Source organism: Bos taurus, chromosome 8 (assembly GCF_002263795.3).
Source record: "Bos taurus isolate L1 Dominette 01449 registration number 42190680 breed Hereford chromosome 8, ARS-UCD2.0, whole genome shotgun sequence".
NCBI lineage: Eukaryota > Metazoa > Chordata > Mammalia > Artiodactyla > Bovidae > Bos > Bos taurus.
Window position 1 is genome coordinate 25580996 of NC_037335.1, and position 23713 is coordinate 25604708.

The 23713-nt window shown below is 37.4% G+C and overlaps 1 protein-coding gene across 3 annotated transcripts in view; it reads right to left on the bottom strand.

The window, feature by feature from the left end:
* Window positions 1-23713, bottom strand: part of ADAMTSL1 (ADAMTS like 1) — a 1134169-nt gene that overhangs the window by 253782 nt on the left and 856674 nt on the right. For 2 of the 3 annotated variants that reach the window (XM_024996068.2, XM_015472431.3), the window contains 3 exons: window positions 20257-20368; window positions 16301-16439; window positions 3534-3584 (listed from right to left, as the gene is read on the bottom strand). In XM_024996068.2, coding sequence (XP_024851836.1) covers window positions 3534-3584; window positions 16301-16439; window positions 20257-20368 — 302 coding nt within the window. The remainder of the gene's footprint in view (window positions 1-3533; window positions 3585-16300; window positions 16440-20256; window positions 20369-23713) is intronic. The other variant, XM_059889384.1, reaches the window with a different exon arrangement.

Below are 23713 nucleotides of genomic sequence, written 5' to 3' on the forward strand. Positions count from 1 at the left end.
ATATTTTCCTTTGTATATTTCCCCAGGAGACACAGAAGAAAATGTTATTATGGGGAAACTGAGGCCCTCTGGTTAGTCCTTTGGAGAATCTCTGTTCCCATTCAAGAGAAGGAAGCAGCTCTGTAGAGTTTCTCTTCCAAAAGGGTGAGACCAATTCTCATTTGTCTCCATGTAAATCTCTGGAGAGCTGGAAGTGGATAACAGGTCTGATTCAGACTAAAATTAAGCTGAACATATAAGTATCAATTCACATTAGACTCACATTGACAGTGAACTGGGAATATGCTTTTGAATGGGCATTTAATCTCTTAAAACATTAAGATGCCATAAAAAGAGCACATTTCCTAATTGGTACTCTAACATCCCTAAAGTTGACCCTTCTGAAGAGAGAGTGATTAATTTCTGTCTCAACACTTGGACCTGATCCATGGTGTAATTTCATAAACAGTAATAAGTATCCTTTTCATTGTCAGTGATCATGGAAAGACAAATGATGTGAATATTATTCCAGGTATTTATAGTATGGTTCCAGGATTAACTATAGTTCTACATGTGAAAAACTATAATGCGGATCCTTGCATAATAAGAGGATTATGTGGAATTTCAAAGCAAAACATCTTTGTTCTTTAAAGAAAGTATAACAAAAGCTCAGAGAGGACATCAGTTAGCATATCTCAAAACAGGGACCAGGTAAGTATTTGGAAAATATATATATATATCCAAGAATCTTGCCCTAGAAGAATAACAGATGAGGTCATATATTTTAACTCCTTTTTAAAGTCCATTGTGTATTTAGTTTAAGAAATTCTCAAAATTAATGATTACGTGGAAAAATTGCAAATATTAATTATAAATTAAAGATAATTCATCAGACTGTGTTCTTAAATTATATTCAGATATGATTATAGTCAAAGACTGAAAGCAAGAAAAAACAATTAAAAATTCATTCACTGTGTTTTGTATCTATACTTGTGGTCTTAAACACACTGAAATAATTTCAGTATGCAGTCTTGATAGTAAGTAGCTGCCCTCTGAGAAACATTTTGAGTCTTTATTCTTCTTAAGAAAGAAGAATATCCATAGAAATATTCATAGAAATAGCTTCCATTTACTAAGGCTTTATCACTAAAGCAGAATATCTAACTTCAGAATTAATTTAGTAACAGAAGTGCATGGGCTAAGAAATATAGTCTGTCGTCTAGTTGTCTTTTCCCATTGTGATGCATGGACAGGCCAAAGTGTGCATAAGACAGGGTGCAAGCAAACATCAAGCATGTTCATCTCAATCTGTCACTAAGAATACATCTTCAGGCACTTGGGGGACATCCGAATATATAAGAAATCAAGTTTAACCTAGGACAGGCATTAGTCACACCAGAGAAATATAAACAGGAGAGATCATAGACATGAAAGAAATTGAGGAGTACCATTACAGGACAAACATCAACTTGATGTTCTTACCCCTGACACCCAACTATGCCTTTATCTCGAATCACATGGCCTTTGCACAGCCAGATACATGTGTCCTATGAATACTTACTTTACAGATATGGGGGTTGAAATCAAAGAAATCTTGGTTCAGTTAAATTGATATTTCTCTGTTTTCATTCCATTTTTTTTTTCATGTTTGGTTCTGGATCAAACCAGCAAAAGGATACAACAGTAGCATTCTAAAGTCATTTATTGTCTTTATCAATATAGGCATAGGAAAAAGGGAGGGAGCTGATGAATGAAGTAACTCTTCAGTGAAAAACATTTAAAAAAAATCCCTAAGCAATTGTATATAGCATTAACCAAGTGCCCCCTTTCTTTACGCCACCATTAAAATGGTGAAAAGTAAGTTTCATGCCAGTCACTGGCAGTATCTAAGTAGAGCCTGGATAACACTTACATTGGTTTATATGTGTGTGCGTGTGTATGTACGCTGCTGCTGCTGCTGCTTAGTCTCTCAGTCGTGTCTGACTCTTTGTGACCCTATGAAGTGTAGCCTGCCAGGCTCCTCTGTCCATGGGATTCTCTAAGCAAGAATACTGGAGTGGGTTGCCATGCCCTCCTTTAGAGGATCTTCCTGATCCAGGGATCAAACCCCAGTCTCCTGCATTGCAGGCAGAATCTTTATTGCTGAGACACCAGGGAAGCCCATGTACATGTGTGTGTATACATATATGTATATATACACACATACATATATTGGAATGCATCTACAGTGAGTGGTGAAAGTTGCTCAGTTGTGTCAGACTCCTTGTGATCCCATGGACTATACAGTCCACGGAATTCTCCAGGCCAGAATACTGGAGTGGGTAGACTTTCCCTTCTCCAGAGGACCTTCCTGAACCAGGAATTGAACCAGGGTCTCCTGCATTGCAGGAAGATTCTTTATCAACTGAGCTATGAGGGAAGCATCTGCAGTAAATACACATTCATGCCTATTTGTGTAAATATATGTGTTTATACATGTGTGCTGAGTGGATGTGAAGAGTGGGAGAATGAAGCATCATTGGGCAGCTGAACTAAAAAACCTCAAGGTCCCCTTTTTGTACTTCAATTCAAATTATTTGAAGATTTTCAATCAAACTTTGCTTTATTTTACAGTTCCAAATATAATTATTTTGGGGGCTTTGCTTAGTTTGAGATGGAACAAACCACCATGGATTATTTCCAACTATTTGTGATCTGATTTAAACCTTGGGTTCTAAACAGCAGCTAACTCTCTGAAGTCCCAGTGAGTGAGGACAACAGAGCAAAGGTCTTGCTTAGCACAGAGGTGGCTTCAAACCCAAGTCTAATTTCTGCTCTCTGGGGGGCTGTTTCTAAGGTGGCAGGCGATATGCTCAGTAGCTAGCATGTTTTTCAGCTTCTCCAGTTTTCTTATAAATATATTAATAAAGAGAATAAGTTCTTTGAAAAGTTTCTCAGTCACTTTAACGATATTTTCTAGTTTTAGAAAATACTGTACTTTAAAAAAGCAATGCAGTACCTGGAATATTCTGTTTTGGAAAATAACAAAACTCCCCTCCCCATCAAATGTTATGAACAATAAGGATATGAAAAAACTGCCTTTTTGTATTTAATGATAATTTCTCTGGAACAAAAAGAAGGATATTCAAAGCCCCTATGCAGAGTAATACCACATCTGGAATTTCACATTTGCGGTATTTGGATAATAATTCAGGCAGTGTTTGTTTAACAGTTAGCAACAGTGCTTTAATGACTAGGGTCCTATTGCAGAGGAAACACAGAAAAGGACAAAGGGAGTGAAAGAAAGACATAACATAAACCCATACACTGTATCTAATCAGAGTGAATTACTGTGTCCACTGCAATGTAATCCAATCCTATCTTAAAACGGTTTTTGAATGACAAGCTTACAGTCTGAGCAGACCAGTGTTATTCAAAAGCAAAGTTCAGGAGGGATTGCAAACTGTACTATCTACCATCTTATTTTTTTACAGAAAAACACAAAATCTAGTATATATATAAGAAGCAGAAGACTGAGTTACTAATTCTAGCATCAGGATGATTGATTTACGTACCGAGGAAGGGGATGGTAGATGTCATAGGGCATGATCTGCTTGTATCCGTCACTGTTAGGAACAATAATGCCAACCCTCTGAGTAGAAGGTACACACAATAAAATAAACACTAAATGATTACATTAAACAATTTTTTAGACAAATGCAAAATAACATTAATAAATTGTCTCTAAAAAAACAACACTAAAACAGTTCAATATCTTTATGCTAGCATCCATTTGAGGATGGGGCAAGTTCTTTGACAGGGCACCGTTTACTATAATTAGTTCTCTGATCCAAGCAGGAAATACCAGGGGAAAGGGTGGTGGCAAGAAAACTTGGCACCTCATCATTAACTATGACACAATAAGCTTGTAAATGTTCTTTAATCCCCCCAATTATACATCCTATGAGGTCATTATGATCATCATTATTAATGTTACTTCCAGATGCTCACCAAGCAATTTTATAGTTACTGTCTTGCTCCTGATGAAAGAGAGCTATATGTAAGAGTATGTACCTGGGGACTGACAATACTATGTACCGTGCATTAGCAAATAGGTAATGCACTTTTGGCAGATCTAAGGACCTGAGTAAAATTTGGAGAGTAGCCACTTGGTTATATTAAAAAGGGAAGGGGAACGAGTGAACACAGTAGGCAACTATCAACAAAAGCACATTCCCTACCAAAACAAAGGTAGGGCAGTTAAAATGAGATAATAAAGATGAAACATCTTTTTTGGTGGTCTATAAAATGTGATATGGTGTTAACTGGTGGTGGTTGTGATTGTTTTGACTGTTGTTAGTATATCTGGTGCCCTGGGAAACCTGTGAGATTTAAAGATAAAGCCTAAAGAAGCCAGAAGAAATGATATTTTAGGCTATATGGCTAATGGATTCACAAGATATGATATTATAGGCTATGTGGGAGTCCTCAGAGGCCTTTAGGACTCTAATAAAGTACACGAACCTACCTCACTGATTTTAAGTAAAGCCTCCAATTGACAAGACTTTCTTCTTGCTGGGCCCCCTAACTTGTGGGAGATTTATGACTCGTGAATCTCAGATAAAAGGGCTAGAACTCTCTATCAAGAGTGGGAGACTGAGCTCAATCCGTGGATGTCATGTATTTGCTGGGGCAAAGCATGGTAGGTCGTGAGCACTTATTTTACAACTGGCAAATGATAGCAACTTCCTCTTCTGAAAACTGAAGGAACTCACGTATTCTAATCTGGGATGAATGGGTGAGTATATATTTATATATCCATATTCAGTAAAATGTTTATGTAAAAATGAACACATTAAGACTCACTTTGATCGTATGCTCTGATACAGAATGATATAGCATGTGATTTTAATACGGCTAGCAAATCTAAGCTTTTGGGTAGAAACAGTGAGCTAGGTGTACTATGGAACAGAAGGAAAAAAAATAGTACTGGCTGGACCTCATGACAGATAAGAAGGAAAGACGGAGTAATAAAAAGGGTAGTTCCTGGAGAAATTACTAAAAGGTAAGGGAAAATTAAGTTTGAGAGAAAATGGGAAACAAATCTTTGAGTGTAGATTTCTCAAGAAGTACAAACATTGGAGAACTAATTTAGTTATCTCACATGACTGAGTTTTCTTTAGTTGATTTGAATGACTAAAGGTATTCACTTGTATGATTAAATTTTCATGGTACATGTATGTGCGCTACCCTTCAGTAACAATGTTCATGAAAATGAATGATGCCTTTAGAGGAAGCTCAAAATTGCGCGACTCTTAACGAACACAAGAATGGGATGAATATTATTAACATTAAACTTTTCTCCATGTTTTTCCAAGATACAGAAACATCCTATTCGTTTTGGTCTTATTTTGACAAGAAATCAGATATGAAAGGTAACTCCTGTCTTTTGTTAGGATCATGTGATCATGTCCCAGTAATTCTGCCTAATCATTAAGGAAAATTTTTTTCTAAAAGAACTGTTTTTGATAGAATTCCAACCTTCCAAAGTTCTTCTACTAACCGAGGTCTGATAGTAGATAATTAAGGACTGCATAGAACTGACTTTGCAGTTATATTTTTGCTAACCCTAGTATCTTTTCTCATGCCTATATCCAGATCTAAATGCAGAAACGTATATGGCAGCCTTCTTTCCTGGAAAGATTTATAGTTATGATTTGTCATTCTGAATATTAGAATGAACTGTTGCAGATCTCTGCCAACTGATTTATTTGCTGATGATATTTAAAATGGAAGTACTAATATTGAAGGAGACAGGCTAGAAGAAAAGAAGGGGAAAAAAGAGGGAGTTATAGAATTCAAGATGTTGGGCTTCGCATTGGACTGATTTAGAAATTATGTTTCTGTTTGAACAAGAAGCTTTAAATCTGGATTCAGCAAAACTATAGCTATATTTGTCTTTCTATGGCATAGGTCATGGTGAAGACTCATAAAATGACTCCATGGCACCTGTGAAAACAGAAAGCTATCAAAACAATGGTACTCTGTCCAGTCCTGTTGATGCATATTCATGTGCATGGGCTCCGCTCTCTCTTGGGGTTTATGCCATGGCCCTGGCCTTTCACCACACTGTCACAGAGGGCCAGACAGTGCTGCCTAAACTCTACTTTCTATTGCTCACTCTTAAGGCACTTTATCTTTCTCTTAGACAAAGTGTACCTACTGAAGAATGATGAAAAAGAACGTCATTTAGGGACTCTAAGAAGTTCTTCTTTCCATGCTTAGGTCTTGCTTTGCGTGTGCATGTGTGTGCATGCATGTGTATGTATGTATTCAGACATGTGTCTGAATATAGGAGGGGATGGGGAAGGAGGCAAAAATAATTTAAAAAATGATCATAAGGGAAAATAGAATGAATAGTTGGTTTGGGGGTAAAATGATTCATTCTCCATTGCCTTCACTATTCTGACTGCTCATGTAATTTCTATGTAGGACAGTGACCCAATTCCACCTAAAGTCTCCCACATCAGGGGTCATGATGGGAAGAAGAGAAGATGAGATGAAGAAGGGGTCACCATGAACTCATGTGGTATAAGTAGAAGAAAGACTCGCACATCATCCTCTCATAGCTCGTGTCCAATGACACTAGAATGCTCCCTGTCATGACAAATTTATAGAAAGAAATAGTATGCAGTATATAACATGAAGCCTTTTGAACCATTTTTTAATGACATGGAAAATGTTCAAATGCAATGTCAACTGAAAAAATCCAGTACAAAATAGAATAGACAATGTAATCCACAATACAAAGAAAACTCATGTATATATTGTCTATATAATCATTTTTGTAAAGTCTATATATATGTGTATGTATGTGCGTACAAATATATTAGAAAAGGACTGAAAGCAGTTGTTAGTTCCTGGTGTTTAGATTAAGGGTTTTTTTTTCCCTTTCTTCCTTTTTATGCTTATCTATCTTCAGGAATTAGAACATTTAAGTAAAACAAAATTCAACTCTGAGAAAGAAAAAGACAGAAACATTTGAAAGCATGATCTAAATGGATGAAATGAGGCTGTCATCTCAATTCCCACATATCATTTAAAGATGATTGAGTCTGTGTCCTGAAACCATCTCAGGAGCTATTTTAGGACAATATCCTTGACTTTAAAAATCAAGCCATATTCAGGCTCACACTACTCAGGTGTGAAATTTACTTATTGTGATAAATCTTTCTTTCCAAGAAAAGCCCTAATATAACTATTAATTCCACGAGCATCTAATTTGCCAGGTTCTGGGCTCTTCTGGAAAAGAATCATAAGGAGCCGCTTTCATGGCTGCAACACTCCCTTTCAATGCATCTCTCACAACCTCTTGCCTCTTCTCTGGGGCCGCAGAGCCTCATTTCTGACATTCTGACAGCTGGCTGTGCTCTCAGTTTGTCAAACTCATCGTTTTCAGACAATTCATTATCTTCCCCTGCAAAGTGTCTCTTCTCCTGTGGTCACTGTTACTGTTCAGAACACTGCCCTTCTCCCATCCACCCTGGCTGGGCAATATGGGTCATCGTTTCTTCCTCTCTTTCCCATGTTCCCTACAGACACTGAGTTCTTCCAGTTGTGATGTCTGCCAAATGTATCTCTCTGACGTGAATCTAGGCCCCTTTGCATTATCCTCCTAACAGATCTCTCTGCCTGCAGGCACTGCCTGCTCCAATCCAGCTCACTATTGTCATAGCAACAGATACTTTACTTCCCAGTGATGTCCATAACACCTGGTGAAATCAAGTGCTACCTCTTCTAAAGCCTGTCCTTATGTTTCCTCTCAACATCTAGCCAGACAATTTTCTCTTCCTTTTTCAAACACCCATAGCACAAGCTCCCCTCATCACTTCTAACTGCCTACTAACTTTTAACCATGTAAACATTTTCTTTCGTTTAACACCATGGGACAAAATCCATATTGGTTCTTTTTTTTTTAATTTAATTTTATTTTTTAACTTTACAATATTGTATTGGACTCCATATTGGTTCTTTACTCTATCTTTTAACACAGTTCTCTGCACAGAGGCAGTTAGTAAATAATCAGCCAATGAAATCATGCCATTGACATGCATACATAAAAGCAAGCAATACAACTACCATCCTGAATGAAAGAAAGCAAATGAACAAGGTTAAAGAAACTCCTAAACAAGCTGCACTAAAGATGCCGCACGTCTCTAGTCCCACTCCTTGTTTTTTGCTAGCTCTGCCATCTGTGTTAAGGGCAGACTATTTTAGAGACTGCTTTGGCTGCTCTGCAGGCAGGGGTGACTGGGTGACCTGGGACAGAGGAAGATAGTTGAATGGCAATTGTGTTTCTAAGCTGCTTGGCTAAACTCTACATCTCTTCTGTTGGGCATCTCCCAGAAACAGCCATGACGGTTTTTAAAACAATCTTCTCTTCGCTGTTTGTCTCATGTGTCTTTTCAGAGAGCATGCTGTTTCGTAACTGTTCAACTCAACTTCCCCTGGGCAGTGTTGTGGTCCAGATTCTGGTTGACTTGAACTTGCCATGGTACCAAGCACAGAACTTGGCACAGGATTGGTACTCAGTAAAAAGATGAATGAAATTGTGGGTGGTGGGAACAGTTCTGGCACAGAAGAGAGTAATCTCTCAACAACTACAAGGCAATAGAAACCAATCTCTTCCTAAGCAACTGTTTATAATGGGGGAGGAGAAAAGTAATAAAAAGTTGGAAGAGACTCAAGCATCTGCTTTCTCATGAGTGGCAGAATACAAAATAGCATGGTGTAATGAGGACAGGGGCCCCCTGAGGAACTGGGAGATACAAGCTCTGTTCTCTACTCAGCTAATTCTCTTTCTGAGTGACTTTTGAGTGCATTACGTTTGGACTTTTGCATTGGTTTTCTGCAAAATCTAAGTATTGTATGAAATCAGGAGCTTTATGATGAAGAACGAGTGCCTGGAAACCTATCTCATGGAACTCTATCTTATCTGTCCCGTTTGTACTGGCTGCTGAGGACAGAATTCAGAGTTCTGTGGTCCACAGACTGAAAACCACTAAACTAGGTACTCAACTCAAAAGCTCTCCTATTTGAAATTTGGTTACTTTATGAAACCCTGCAGGTTTCCCTGTCATTTAGAGAGGCAAATTAGGATCTAGAAAACAAGGAAACATTCTATAAATAGGTTAAAAACTTTTTTCAACATGGTACCTACCACATGGTAACATGGTACCTATCAACATTCATTTATCTTTAAGAACCAGACCAAAAGAACCCTGCTTCACTGTCCAGGATTTGAAAACATTTTAAACATATATATTCATTTCTTGCTATAGGACCAACTAATGGAGAGTTTTTGATCATTTGATCCAAAATATCATAATTTCCTCACAACTATATTTCCATGGTTAAATGTTCTTGATATCAATGAATGTAATTTCAGAATTGCTTTTAAATAAATGGGACTAATATTTCCCTGGGCTTTGTTTAGCTCTTCTCATACTGACCTAAGTGATTTGCTAATTGTTTGATTTGAGTAAACATCAGTATTTACACTTACACAAAAGAGGCTTGCTTAATCGGCATATGTGGTCAATTCAAAGATCCAGGGCACCAAGTTTTGCACTGATATGGTTGGCAGTGCTGTGCTGGCTGTGGAGGTCTATAGTGGGCTTAAACCAGATCTTATGGGTTGCCGAAGGCATCCTGCAACACCAGCAATTGGGTGATCAGAGTTCATGTAATACAGGAGGTTCTCTGGATTAGGTTCATGATTCAGCTTTTCTTTGCCCACCCTGACTTGGAGCAGGTCTCATAATCTCTTTGGGCTTTAGTTTTTTGTCTGTAAATACAGATGATTATCTCTGTCTTACTGACCTCCTAGAGAAGGTATAACTGAACAGAGTTAAAGGATGTGAAAGCACGTAGAAACTTCAAGTAGAAGTAACATTGGCAAGAAGCCATTTTATAGGATTGGTTCTCAGTAACGATAACTGAATTTTGTTGAGTGCTTGGCATCCTGCAAGGAGCTTTACATGCATCATCCTATTTACTCCTTATAGTTACTCTATGACAGGAATACTACATTCATTTGACAGATGGCAAAGCTAAGGCCTAGGGAAATTCAGTAAAGTTAGTAAAGCCAAACTGATAGATTGAAGTTAAAAATGAGAAGGATGATAATACCTGTTCTATTCACTCACAAATTAATTAAAAGAACTCCATAAATAATTATTCTTTACATATACAAAGTGATCATTATTATTAGTGATGAGCTGGCTCGGTGGAATAACTGAATTGTCCCAATAAATGAGTTAGAGCTGATTGCCTGGATTCTCTGATGATGGATATGAGGTCTATAAACCTGGGATGGGTATGACGATGCTGTGTAAACAGCAACAGAATTCTGCTTTATTTATCTCATCCTAAATGCATGAAAGTGCAAATGAGATTTTACAATGGTATTTTTTTATTGCTCATTCATGAGGTTGAGAGAAAAGAAGGAAGTTATCACTTCTCTAGATAATTTGCCTATTTTAATAAAACAAGAGCTTTGTGACTAGGAAAACATTTCATGATACTTTAACTGCTTACTGAATAAACCACTTTTTAGCTCTTACACTGAGTTCTTCCATTTTGGAGATAGACAAGGTATAAACCCCATGAAGATTAAAAGGCAATGTCTCACAGATGGTTAAGTGGTTGAGTGGAGATTTTAGATAATGACACATTGAGATTTTAGGAGTTGCTAATTATCTTAATTTCTCGGGGTCATATTTATTAAAAAATCTGATAAATATGAATTGCTTTCATGAAGCTATTTCCTAGGAATTTGTACTTTTTGTTGCTGAAACAACAACAGAGGATTATCTTTATAGCCCCATATACAATTTTAGAGTTCCAACTCCTATCATGGAGGAGAAAGCTGATTTTTTGGTGAGTTTAGGAGTTTCTCTGAAGTAACATCAATATTATCATAACCGTGATCTTAGTCATAATAGCTGCAGCCACTAATATTTATTGAGTGCTTATCATGTGTCAGGCACTCTGCTAAGCTCTTTAAAAGTATTACACCATTTATTCCTCATGACAACTCTATGAGGTAAGTAGCTATTATTCTTACTTCAGAGGATGAGAAAACTGAGGCTTAGCGAGAACAAGTAATTCGCCAAAGGCTACTCAAACCAGTAAGTGACAGAACCAGGATCTCAAGCCAAGCTGTGTCGCTCCAGAGCTGCCTTCCTAGTCGCCATGGTACCGTAATGACCACTGTATCGCCACTGGACTAGTCAGTCACCAAGCGAGTGTGACTGGGTTTTACACGTCCACTGCACACACTGCCACTCACCATGCAGATTTCTCTTGCCTCAGGATTTCAGTTGCATTAGGATTCAGTTCTGAGCTTTTGTTCACACTTTGGTCCATGGCCAGGGGTGGCTTATGCAATGTGCTGTCAAATTAAGTGGAGCTGGACAAAAAAGTCCACTTGAACTCACCAAGAACTGCAACTTGGGGTATACAAGTTTGGGCATTTGCTTAGGACTGTTGCTCTGAATTCCTTGAGGGGAGGGAGAATCTGGATGTAGTTTCAGCAAAAACCAGATTTGTTTGCTAATGACTGTGACCATGATAGTGTGATGAGTGAGAGCAGTTTTCGCTTGAACGACCCTTGCCAATTTAAGCCCCTTCATTACTGCCTTGGAGAGAAAAGCAGAAGTCTGTGCCAAAAAAAAAAAAAAAAATCTGAAAAGGTGGTTCTCTGATCTTCTCACAAACAATGTCTTGCACAATTTCCCCCAGACAGCCTTAACAGTCTCACCAGTCTCCTAGACTGAGATATGTATGGCCAAATGTAGCTTTTTTTTTTTTACACTGAAAGATACTCAGAAAACATAAGGTGCTTATTAGTGGAACTAAAACTATGCCTTTTTAGTTTTTGCTGAACCACAGGCATACATTTGGAAACTTTCTGGCTACATGGTGGACTTTACCCTTGGACCAAGAAGCAATGATCACACAAACTATTGCATAAAGCAGCAGGTACTGTGTTAACAACAACAACAACAACAATTTTCTCTCGTGTAAAATGGAAGCTATGATTATAGCATGGCAAGTACAAGGATTTTATATTTGATAAGATTACAAGCATCTTAGGAACTATAGTGTTAAATCAGTGAAGCAGTGTGCTCAGTCGTGTCTGACTCTTTGAGACCCATGGAATGTAGCCCACCAGGCTCCTGCAAGTTAAACATGCCCAGATCTCTGATATCCAGAAGTGACATGCCTCTGGACTTCTGGGAGTGCCCATGTTGGGACCACTACCAAAACATATAGCATATGTGTATATAGTTTTTGACGAGATGCCATAGCTCTGAGGCACCAGTGAGAAACAGTCTTCATTTCAGCTAAATGTCATTAAAGTTTTAACTTCACTTTCTCTTCCTTCTCATTATAAGCATTGCTCTGGCTTCCTTTTTGAGACTGTTTTTGGCCTGGAAGCAAAGTATTTTATCACGTCATTAAAGTGACTGTATAAACGACACCAGCAGAGAGCAATACAGCTTTTCCAGGATGGAGCAGCTGGCCACCAGGTAAGCTCAATTTGGTCATACAGTGAGAGGAATTCAAATTCCTGTTTCAGCAAAATGTCAAGTTACTACATGTCACAAACATTCAGGCTTGCTTTTGAATAATGGAAACCAAGAATGCTAAGTCATTGAATTCTATCTATAAGAATATCCTTACCTATGTTATGAGCTACAGATAAAACTGGATTATCTGTGGCAACTGGAAATTATTAGTGAATTTTATTGTTTTCATTATAGTCTTTTAACGTATCAAAATTTCTGAGTTAGTGCATGAGGAATCAGAAAAAAGCCATGAAAACATAAAAATTATTTTGGAAAGAATAGGCTATATGTCAACCATCTCTTTAGCCCCAAGAACGACTAGATGAATCCATCTACAACCATGGAGACCTATGGATGCTGTTGGTGAGTGAAATGAGTAAGTGATGTCATTCATTAGTTCAAATGTATAACATCGACTAGTTACAAAGCAAATTAATGAGAACAGTGAGGCTATTCTGGTAAACAGAAAAATCAGGCTTTAAGGGTTATAGTAATGGTTATCACATCCTGTTTATTTCTGAGTTATTTTGGTTTTATATGTGTAGTAATGAGGAAATTCTTATTCCATAGAAGCAGTTGCTAATGCTAACAATTTTTATAGTTCACCTTAATCTTAGGATATTTATTTTTTCAATTAAACAGATCCTAATAGAAGAACTTAACGATGAGGGCAAAAAGTATTTCCTTTGGTAGTGAAATATTTTTACTATTGCTACAACAATTTTTACAATTTAGCTTAGCCTGAACAAGTTAAGATTAGTTTATGTTTGAGTATACTTTTTGTGAGTTATTGTTTAAAGATACTTCAAAATATATAAAATGAAATTTAATGAAGCAACTCCATGGAACAACAGCTTATAGGCACAGTTGGAAAATCACTAATTTAATGCAACAAATAACTTTCTCACCCCCACTAGTGGGTGAGAAAAATAAGGTCCAGAAGGGTCTTTTTGCTGTCCATGGTACTTCCCAATCTTGACAGGGAATAAATGTGGCTACCTAAATGGGATTTTGCTTTCAAATAATAGGCTAACAATCCTAGTATAATACAGGAAAAGTAAAGAACTATCTCAATGACTAATAAATTTCTTTTGAAATGCCAAAATATGTGACTTTATCTGTTGTAAATACATCTTGTGTTTTCCCTTTTAGGGGCTTCTAAGTTTGGACACAAAGGGGTTAGTTTATTGTCACCAACAAAGGTGTTGGTTTAATGTCACTAGAAAAATCAAAGTGTTAGTTGCTCAGTCCTGTCTGACTCTTCGCGACCCCAGGGACTGTAATCTGCCAGGTTGCTCTGTCCATGGGAGAATGCATGGGATTCTCCAGGCAAGAATACCTGGAGTAGATAGCCATTCCCTTCATCAGGGAATCTTCCCAAACCAGGGATTGAACCTGGGTCTCCCACATTGCAGGCAGATTCTTTACCATCTGAGACACCAGGGAAGCCCTCAATGTCACTATTAGACAGTTAAATCTATAGTTAGAAAACAGTTCCTTGAGTGCTTGATTCTGCTATGTCTGATGGGAAGGCAGACTTATTTTATTGAGTTTCTTTAACTCCTTTTCTCAGACTATCACTTCTTATTTTCTCTCGAAATTCAGAAAGGTTGTTCTGATCCTAGGTGTGTAAATGAGTTCAGTGAATTTCATAGCAATTGTGCACTATCTTACCCTCAGACTAGAGTATCTACATTTCCTAAAGCAGTTTCCTCTTAAACTTCTCTTTCTGCTCAGTCTTAATTTTTACAGCTTTGTTTAATTACCTCTGTAATAAAAAAGCAGCATCCTGATATTCACTTCTTATTTTTCTTTTCTCCTTTTCCCACTTCTTTCTCTCTTTTTTAATAGCCACCTGTCCCAACATTTATACATGTGCTGTATTAGATGTTTTAAAATAACACAGACATAGAAAAAGCATCAATTTTACAAAATTCCTTCAATGTAGAATGGCCTTTTGCTCTTGAATAATAAGAAATAGGCCAAAAATATTACTCCAACAGAAGATGGGTAAAAATCAGAAGCCAGAAGAAAATGAGTAGATTTTTTCTGACTATAAACGTGTTTCTTAAAATTGTTAAAAAATACTTTTATTTCACAGCTGTTTTTTATGACCATCTCTTCACTGAAGTTTTTTTTTTTTTTTTTTTGAGTAGAGGGGAAAAGCTTTATATGCAATTATGGGAAGGGAATCCTTCATTTCTCCTAGAAATACACATATACATTTTCTTGGAACTATATATAAGAGCTTCAGAATCTCTCTATGGCTAAGTCAAACTGTTTGAATTGAGATAATTATGCTTTTCACTCACTGGTCCTCCTGGTATAGATATGGATAAAGATGCATATAATAAGTAGAAAACTTTAAACTAGGGTTGAATTGCATGAGTTAGAATTATCTTGGCTAAAAATACCTCATATCCTTAATATTTCCAAAATAAAGAGGTCCAAGCAAAATTTTCTTACCTCATTTAGTTTTTATACCATATCCAATCTTTAAAATGCAATTTTCTGGTGGAATATGAAGCAAAGTTAAACTTCACCTAAATTATATATTTATAAAATATCTATTCTTCTGTTTCTTTAATGAAAATCTGTTATTTTGAGTTCCCTTTTCCAGCTAGATAGTATGATTTCTATGAGTAAATTAATATTAGAAATTTCATATCACATGTAGAATTAAGAATTTCTGAATGTGAGGCAGAAAGAATACAAGAAAATATACTTTAGAAAATTAACAGCAGAAAACAAAAACTCAAATTGCCTACAATTCAAAGGTAGAGTAATTTTCATCCACTTGGCTCATGTAGTAGTTCACCTATTCAAATTTTATGAATATATAATTAGTAAGCTATTATTGAAAAAAAAAATAATTGAGGTGTTCCTCAGAAATCCAAGGCTCTAGGAAAGGATTCCCTATCTTTCAGTCTACATGATGAGTTTTGTAGAAGAGTTTTCATACATCCTCTCCCACTTGTTGAGGATGAGTAAGCCATATTAACAAAGAGAATTACCAGGAAGTGTTGAAATTAAAAAAGCAAATGTTCACTATGAAAAGATTCCTGACCCATACTTCTATGACTACTTATCATCTGGAATATTTCATTCATCAGTCTGATTCTTGATCCTGCAAATAACTGAGGGCCAACTATGGTTTCCCCAAAGTAAACATATGTGGAAGGTGTCAAGTGTTTTTTTAGGGCTTCTAATTAAAAAGATCTTTTTAAAAAACCTATTAGAAATAAGCCCTGCTTTCTATTCAACAAAGGCTGAGCTTATTTAAATGTGGAAGAACTGTTCTAAGGCTGATTTTTATTCTGGTTCACTGGTGTGGCCCACCACAGGCTAAATAGGGTCAACTGTGACCCTGAAATATGGTCTGCTCTGATCATCTCAAAGAATCCTGAGAACACTGTACCATCACGTTTGTTAAGAGTAGAAACAAGTAACCAGAATGGAATGAAATCAGAAGACAAAATGTCTCTGCAGAGTGCTTTACCTGCAGCTCTATCAATGGAAAACCCGTGGACCCTGAGGTGGCATTCTACAGCAGCAAGAGTAAGAGGCATGGGTCCTAATAACCCATGACTAAAAATGGACACTGGGCAGCAGCACTTACTTATTTTAAACTAAATGCTTTTTAATTCAAGAAGCTTATTTGAACTTGATTTATGTTTATAGTAAATAAACTGGTAAATGTGACTGACCTGGCTGGACAAGGATCCAAGTTGCACTCCTGAAGCTTAGGCTTGGGTTTGATGTTCTCAGGGTAATAGTGACAGTACTGGTCAGCAACCACACGGTTGCTCCGAAGATCGTAACACTCAGCCGATGTTAGCTGGTAACCTGTGGTATCAAGCCATTCGGGCAAGTTTCAATGTATACATCAATGCAATGTATTCCCTTAGGCTATTTTGCCCATTTCATATTAACGAAAATTCTTTCCCAGTGCTCCCAGTCATTTCCAGGACCAAAGAGAGATAAATGGAAGGCTCATTAATTTTTACAGGTCTCAAATGCTATGTTTTCCCCAACTTTTAATAATTAAATGATACCATAGGGTTTGAACTACATAAGGGTAAAGCTATAAGACTACTGTAAGAACTATTTTTATTAATTTGCTTTATATAATCTAAAAGTCTAACATAGAATTCTGTATCCAAAATTCTGTATCCAGATATTTATTTACAAACCATCTCATGTAAGGATGCAAAACTGCCTCCCTTGTACTTGGGGCATCAGGGTGAATAAACTCTCCCCCCAAAAAAAATTAATCCCAACATTGTTCCTCTTGGTCAGTGGTGACCCATAATATAGAATCAGCTACCTACCTGGAAACATGTGTTTTCCTTTGCCTAAATTCAACCTGAATGGACTGAATGGATATGAATTGATGACCAAGACCTAAATAGTGAAATCTCAAGTTTTCCTATACAACCAAAACAAAACCAAAAACTTCCTACTGTTCAACTTTTGTTTCAAAATCCTTTGCCATTTCTAATTGTGTAGCCAATATTTATTGATTTACATGTGCAAATTTCCACTGTTTAGAGAAATCCTCTTTTTTTAAAAAAAAAGAAATTGTGCTGCTGAATAATACTGAATTCTACTCACAATATGTATTACTTTTCTTACCTGCCTCTTTTTCATTCTGTGAATTTCTGGTGGTATGGTGATGAAGACTTAGATTCTTGGGGTGAAAAGTAAACGTGCATAGAGTATTTTTTAAAGTTAGGGCTTTTGTATCAGTGTAACCTTCATCAACTCCAAAATATATTCCCCCTGGACAGTGGTTGAATACTGTTGTTGTTAAACACGTGTTAGAAAGTCAGATTTAGCGTGGTTAAAAGTCTAGCAAAAGATTTCAGGAAGTCAGAGGGAGACTTATAAACCAGATTTCCTGACTTGAGGCTGTGTTCTCAGACCACCCACAAAAATTAATTGTTCATTAAAGACCTAAATAAAGAGCTTTTAACAATTTTACTGTCAGGATGAAAAGTATGGAAAGTAATGGCTAAAAACACATGTTCCACTTAATTTTTTCTCTCATAAGAAAATAAAAAAGCAAAATGATATTTTATAAAAGTAAATATACTTCTGTTTTTCAATTACATTATGCTTCAAGCAGATAATCTGATGACAAGTTAATTATTTTATAAAGTTTCCAGAAAACCATTTCTACTTAAGGATAGAATTTTATCATGTAGTAAAATGTGGGCACAAGCAGTAAGTAAACACTGAATGTGAGATTATGATTTTTAAAAACCATAATTTGTCAGCTTAAAAATGCAGCTGGGAAGCTCTTCTAGAGTGTGTGAAATGAAAACTTAGAACAAAAACGAAATGAAGGACCAAAATGGTCAGGTAATTGTGTTTTCTAAAGTTTCACAAGGTATTTGATGTAGCAATTCTTAAGACTTAGCAAAATATTCAACTAGTTGAATCTGGAACTAGAAACATATAAAGGAATTCAGAGATCATTTCCTCAGAGATTTTCAAACTACGGTCCATGAAGTGTGAGGGAAGTGTTAGTCACTCAGACGTGTCCGACTCTCTATGACCCCATGGTCTGCATAGCCAGCCAGGCTCCTCTGTCCATGAAATTCTTCAGGCAAGATTACTTGAGTGGGTTGCCGTTCCCTCCTCCAGGGGATCTTCCTGATCCAGGGATCGAACCTGGGTCTCCTGCGTTGCAGGCAGATTCTTTACTGTATGAACTACCAGAGGCTGGTTTCTACATCCTTCAGATCTCTGAGCAATGTTCCTTTATCTGGCTTCCTAATACGATTTCCTTTGAGGAAAGGGTTTGAGAGCTCAACACATTTGTGAACTGCTGCTGGTTCTACTTCTTCATTTAGATGTGAGGAAAATAAAGCCCAAAGTGTTTGACTTATATATGAATCTAACATCAATTGTCTTATTATATAGTAAGCCATTATCAAGGTTACTGTAATTGCACTGCAACAGCAGCCCTGTGTGAAACTGTCACAACAGGCCTATTATTGAAGTGCTATTCTCTCAAAACATGGTTTTTATTAAAAAAAAAAAGAAAAATAATTTCTTAGATTTCTTTTTTTGAAACTGCTTCCTGTTTTAGTCATTAACAGGTATATCAAAACAACGTATTCCCATAAACATCAAAGTAATTGGCACTTAAACAAAGTAATTTTCTATGTAGCACAGACAGAGTGACTGGAAACATTATTTTATTGAAATGTTTAAAATGTTGAATTAATAATTATGTAACAACCAAGGGAAAACACTTATTTTTAAGGTAAAATCTAACACTGCTCTATAAAACCTCATTTTCAACTCTTTGTTCACATTATGTAGACATAGGTAACACAGCTGAAGATGACTTATATGTTCTTATAGTTTTATGAGAATTAATGGATAGTCATTTGTCTCCATTTTGAGGTACTATCCTTTTTTCTTGTCAAAATAATACAGTTATACATGTGTGGATTAGTTACTTAAACAGTGCCAATTAACAGGCTTTCATGAAGATGGAGCTAGAATTTATTTCATGTGCTCATTTTTAAAGGAACAGACATACAATTTTATAACCGTTAAATTACCAAAATTTTCAAAAAGGTACTCCACAAATAACTGGCTCACTTGGCAATAAAACTAAAATATTCATAGACTGCTGATTACCCTTCTGGAAAGAATTCTGGTAACATATGCCAATAGCCACAAAAATTCTGAAACTCTTATGAGTTTAGTCCAAGGAAATAATATGAAGGGAGAAAAATACTTAGGTATTAAGCTATTCATTACATTATAAAAGAAAAGTTTAAATGAAATGAATGATCTTCTGTAAGTATATAGTTAAATAAATTATTATAAAATAATCAAAATAAATTATTATGTAGCCATTTAAGTAATCATTAAAGAAAAGAGGTGGGGAGGGAACCTTTTCCAGAACACAAAATGCTGTTCATGTTACAGACATGATGGAGCAGAGATTGGAATTCATCTGGTGACTTTTCAGGAGAGATGTGTTTTAAAGTATACATGTATACCTGTGGCGGATTCATTTTGATATTTGGCAAAACTAATACAATTATGTAAAGTTTAAAAATAAAATAAAATTTAAAAAAAAAGGAAAAAAAATGAAGTATAAATAAGGCAAGTGGCATTCCTTTTATTGCACGGATGATGGGGTAGAGCTGAAAAAGAACTGAGCCTAAGTCTACAGTACATTGATTTTTTTTTCCCTAGTAATAAACTATTTTCTTTAAATTAATTTCTGATTCTTCTTAGATACATCATGTTACGCAGAAGACCTGACAAACAATCTTCATCTGTTTCCTGAATAGATAAGTTCATTCAGCCAGAGGAATAGTTTGTTCTCAAATGAACAGAACTGCCTCCAGACTAAGTTGTTGCCAGGCCATGATATTGCTTGTTCTGAACTTTAATGAATCAAGGAAAGAAGGAAAGACTATTTCCTCTGATGGGACTCTACAGCCAGAAAACGTGCATGGGGCATCTAGACTGAGATATCTACCTCATGGGAAGGCTTCAGGACTTGGCCCCATTGAGATGAAAGAATCTGGTCCACACAGCACTTCCATATGCTAAAGCAACTCTATTCTTAAAGCAGCTGAGTCTTCCCTCATGGACGCCAAGAGCTTCTAGACTAAGTGAACAGCATTACCTCCTCCACAGGTTGCTGAGCAAGGAAAGAAGTCCGTCTCCCTCCATCGGTGGATGATAGGCTGATAGAAGATGAACTGGACTGTACTGTTCTCAGGCCCCGAGCTGCGAATCTGTAGGAGACAACGGCAAAGCACAGGAACTAGTGTGATGGAGGGGTGCCCTCTGGGCTCCTTGTAGCTTGGACAAGGATGTGTGGTAGTGATGATGGTCTCAGGTTGTGTCAAGGACCACACTGGGAGAGAAGGGGCAGTGGCAGCTTCACCCATCTTACCATCTAACCAGCAAATGGTCCTTGCAGAAACCATCACTATCATCACTTCAGTTCTGCGGCCACAGAACAAGGTCTCAACGTGTGATTCTAGCAAGTGTATCGGAAGCCACTGACTCCCTCACCCTCTTTTAGTTTCACCCTCTCTGGTACAACAGGTAACATTATGTGAATTTTTCAATGTAGGTTCAGAAATAGATAATTTGTTCTAAGAAAATTATAAATGCAATCTGCTTCAAAAAAACTAAAGGTACTGTCACTGTTCAAGAGAAATAAAGAGCTAAAGAATTAAGTAGCTCCTCTCACTCTGAGACTTCCCTGGTGGCTCAGACAGTAAAGCGTCTGTCTACAATGCGGGAGACCTGGGTTCGATCCCTGGGTCGGGAAGATCTACTGGAGAATGAAATGGCAGTCTACTCCAGTACTATTGCCTGGAAAATCCCACGGATGGAGGAGCCCGGTAGGCTACAGTCCATGGGGTCGCGAAGAGTCGGACACGACTGAGCGACTTCACTATCACTATCTTACTCTGAGACATACTGCGAGTTTCCTGGCAATGGTGTGATTGATAGATCTTAATGTGCAAAGTTACCAATGGTAAGCTCACTGAAATGTAAATTCCTGAGTTCAAGCCCAGAGATGCAGGCAATTTAAATGTAGAGAGTCCGGAAGTCAAATTTTGAAAAGCACCAACTTACATTACAGAAGCATTTATTTCAAATAAAACAGGTGTTTATGGAAATTATAGCTCTTTTGTTTTTTTAAAACAGGGGAATGTGAGGCAGTTCTTTCAAACTATTAATAATTCTTTAATAGTTTAAAAATACAGGTTGAGGAAACAAAGTCAAACTGAAAGAGAAGGAAAAGTATCCAACAGGAACAATGCACTGCTTTTACAAAGACAAATGACATACAGTATTTGAACAGTTGGGCAAAGGCAAGGCTTGGGCTATTTCTTATACTGAAGGAAGGTCTATGGAAAGCCTGGTGGACCACCTTCTACTCCAACTCCATCCTGGCAGTTAGAGGAGCAACAGTCCACAGATTCATGTCCCGTACGTCTTTGCTAATGTTTTCAAGCTTAGCATTGTTCCAACTGCCCTTTACCTAGGAAAAATTGATGGGTTTGGGCTTCAGCTTTTTTTTAAAGATAGCCTTATTTTATTTTGCTACTGAGTTTAGAAACGATTAAGCACCTAGGATGCAAAGAAAGAAGGATCAGGTGCTAACCCCTGTATCAGTTTTTGGCACTGGGATGAGAATATGAGATGTTCCTCAGAAAATCTAGGAGCATTGCAAAGGGCAAAGATGAGAGGAAAGCTATAGAATATCTCACATTATGCGAGGATTCTGACCCATGGAGCATCCCAGTTTTTCCTGATTAAAATAAACATTGATACGATTCCCTACTTTAAAGCAAAAACAGCTGAAGCAATACCCTGTCTTTCACAGAAGGGGAGCATGGCCTACAGATTAGTATTTTTCAGTCTTATGTGTCAGATACAGGATATCTAACTGCTTGTTTCAGTTCAGTTCAGTTCAGTCGCTCAGTCATGTCCGCCTCTTTGCGACCCCATGAATTGCAGCACGCCAGGCCTCCCTGTCCATCACCAACTCCAAGAGTTCACTCAAACTCACATCCATCGAGTCGGTGATGCCATCCAGCCATCTCATCCTCTGTCATCCCCTTTTCCTCCTGCCCCCAATCCTTCCCAGCATCATAGTCTTTTCCAGTGAGTCAACTCTTCGCACGAGGTGGCCAAAGTACTGGAGTTTCAGCTTTAGCATCATTCCTTCCAAAGAACATCCAGGACTGATCTCGTTTAGAATGGACTGGTTGGATCTCCTTGCAGTCCAAGGGACTCTCAAGAGTCTTCTCCAACACTACAGTTCAAAAGCATCAATTCTTCTGCCCTCAGCTTTCTTTATAGTTCAACTCTCACATCGATACATGACTACTGGAAAAACAATAGCCTTGACTAGACGGACCTTTGTTGACAAAGTAATGTCTCTGCTTTTTAATATGCTGTCTAGGTTGGTCATAACTTTCCTTCCAAGGAGTAAGTGTCTTTTAATTTCATGGCTTCAATCACCATCTGCAGTGATTTTGGAGCCCCCCAAAATATTCACTTAGGTGGCTACAAATACTTAATATTGGTATAGTTGTCATTCTATTGCCTTTCTCTTCCATTTGTAAACTCTGCAAAGGCAAGTATCATTCATCTTGCATACTCCTCTTTCTTCAGCATCATCCACAGTGCTTGGCACACAGCAAGTATTCAAATAATTGCTGAATGAATGTATGAATGAACCAACCAATGAATGATACTGATTATGGTCCTTTCAAGCATTTTCAGAATTGCAAACTATTATTTGTGACAAATTCTTGGAAGCTTTACAGCTTCTTGAGAATTTGGTGGCAAGAGTGGTAAAGAACCCACCTGCCAATGCAGGAGACATAAGAGATGCGGTTTTGATCCTTGGATTGGGAAGGTCCTCTAGAGGCAGGCATTGCAACCCACTCCAGTATTCTTGCCTGGAGAATCCTATGGACAGAGGAGCCTGGCAGCCTACAGTACATGGTGTTGCAAAGAGTTGGAGACGACTGAGGCAACTTAGCACAAACTGCGAGAATATCCCCAAATTAAAATATAGTAGACTGAGGCATTTGGGCTCCCCTGGTGGCTCAGACAGTAAGGATCTGCCTGCAATGTGGGAGATGTGGGTTCGATCCCTGGGTTGGGAAGATCCCCTGGAGAAAGGCATTGCAACCCACTCTAGTATTCTTGCCTGGAGAATCCCCATGGACAGAGGAGCTTGGAGGGCTACAGTCCATGGGGTCACAAAGAGTTGGACATGACTGAGCAACTAAACACAGCACAAAGGCATTCAATGAAGGTTACATTTTTATATACATCTTGAAGTTTTCTTGAAGATGCCAATCATTTCTTTTCGATAAAGTGTTGGTAAAATTGATTATGTTGATAACATTCATAAAAAGAAGCAGATTGTTACAACATAGCCCTTGCCCAATAGTACTTTCTGCCCTCCTATGAAAGCTATCGCTTTAAACAGGATAGTAGCAGAAAAGGCTTATAAAAATGGTAGTTATTATTGGAATAAAACATAGACTCAATTTTTCCACTGTTTTAACAGTTGGAAATGCTAAGATTCGAGGTTATTCAGT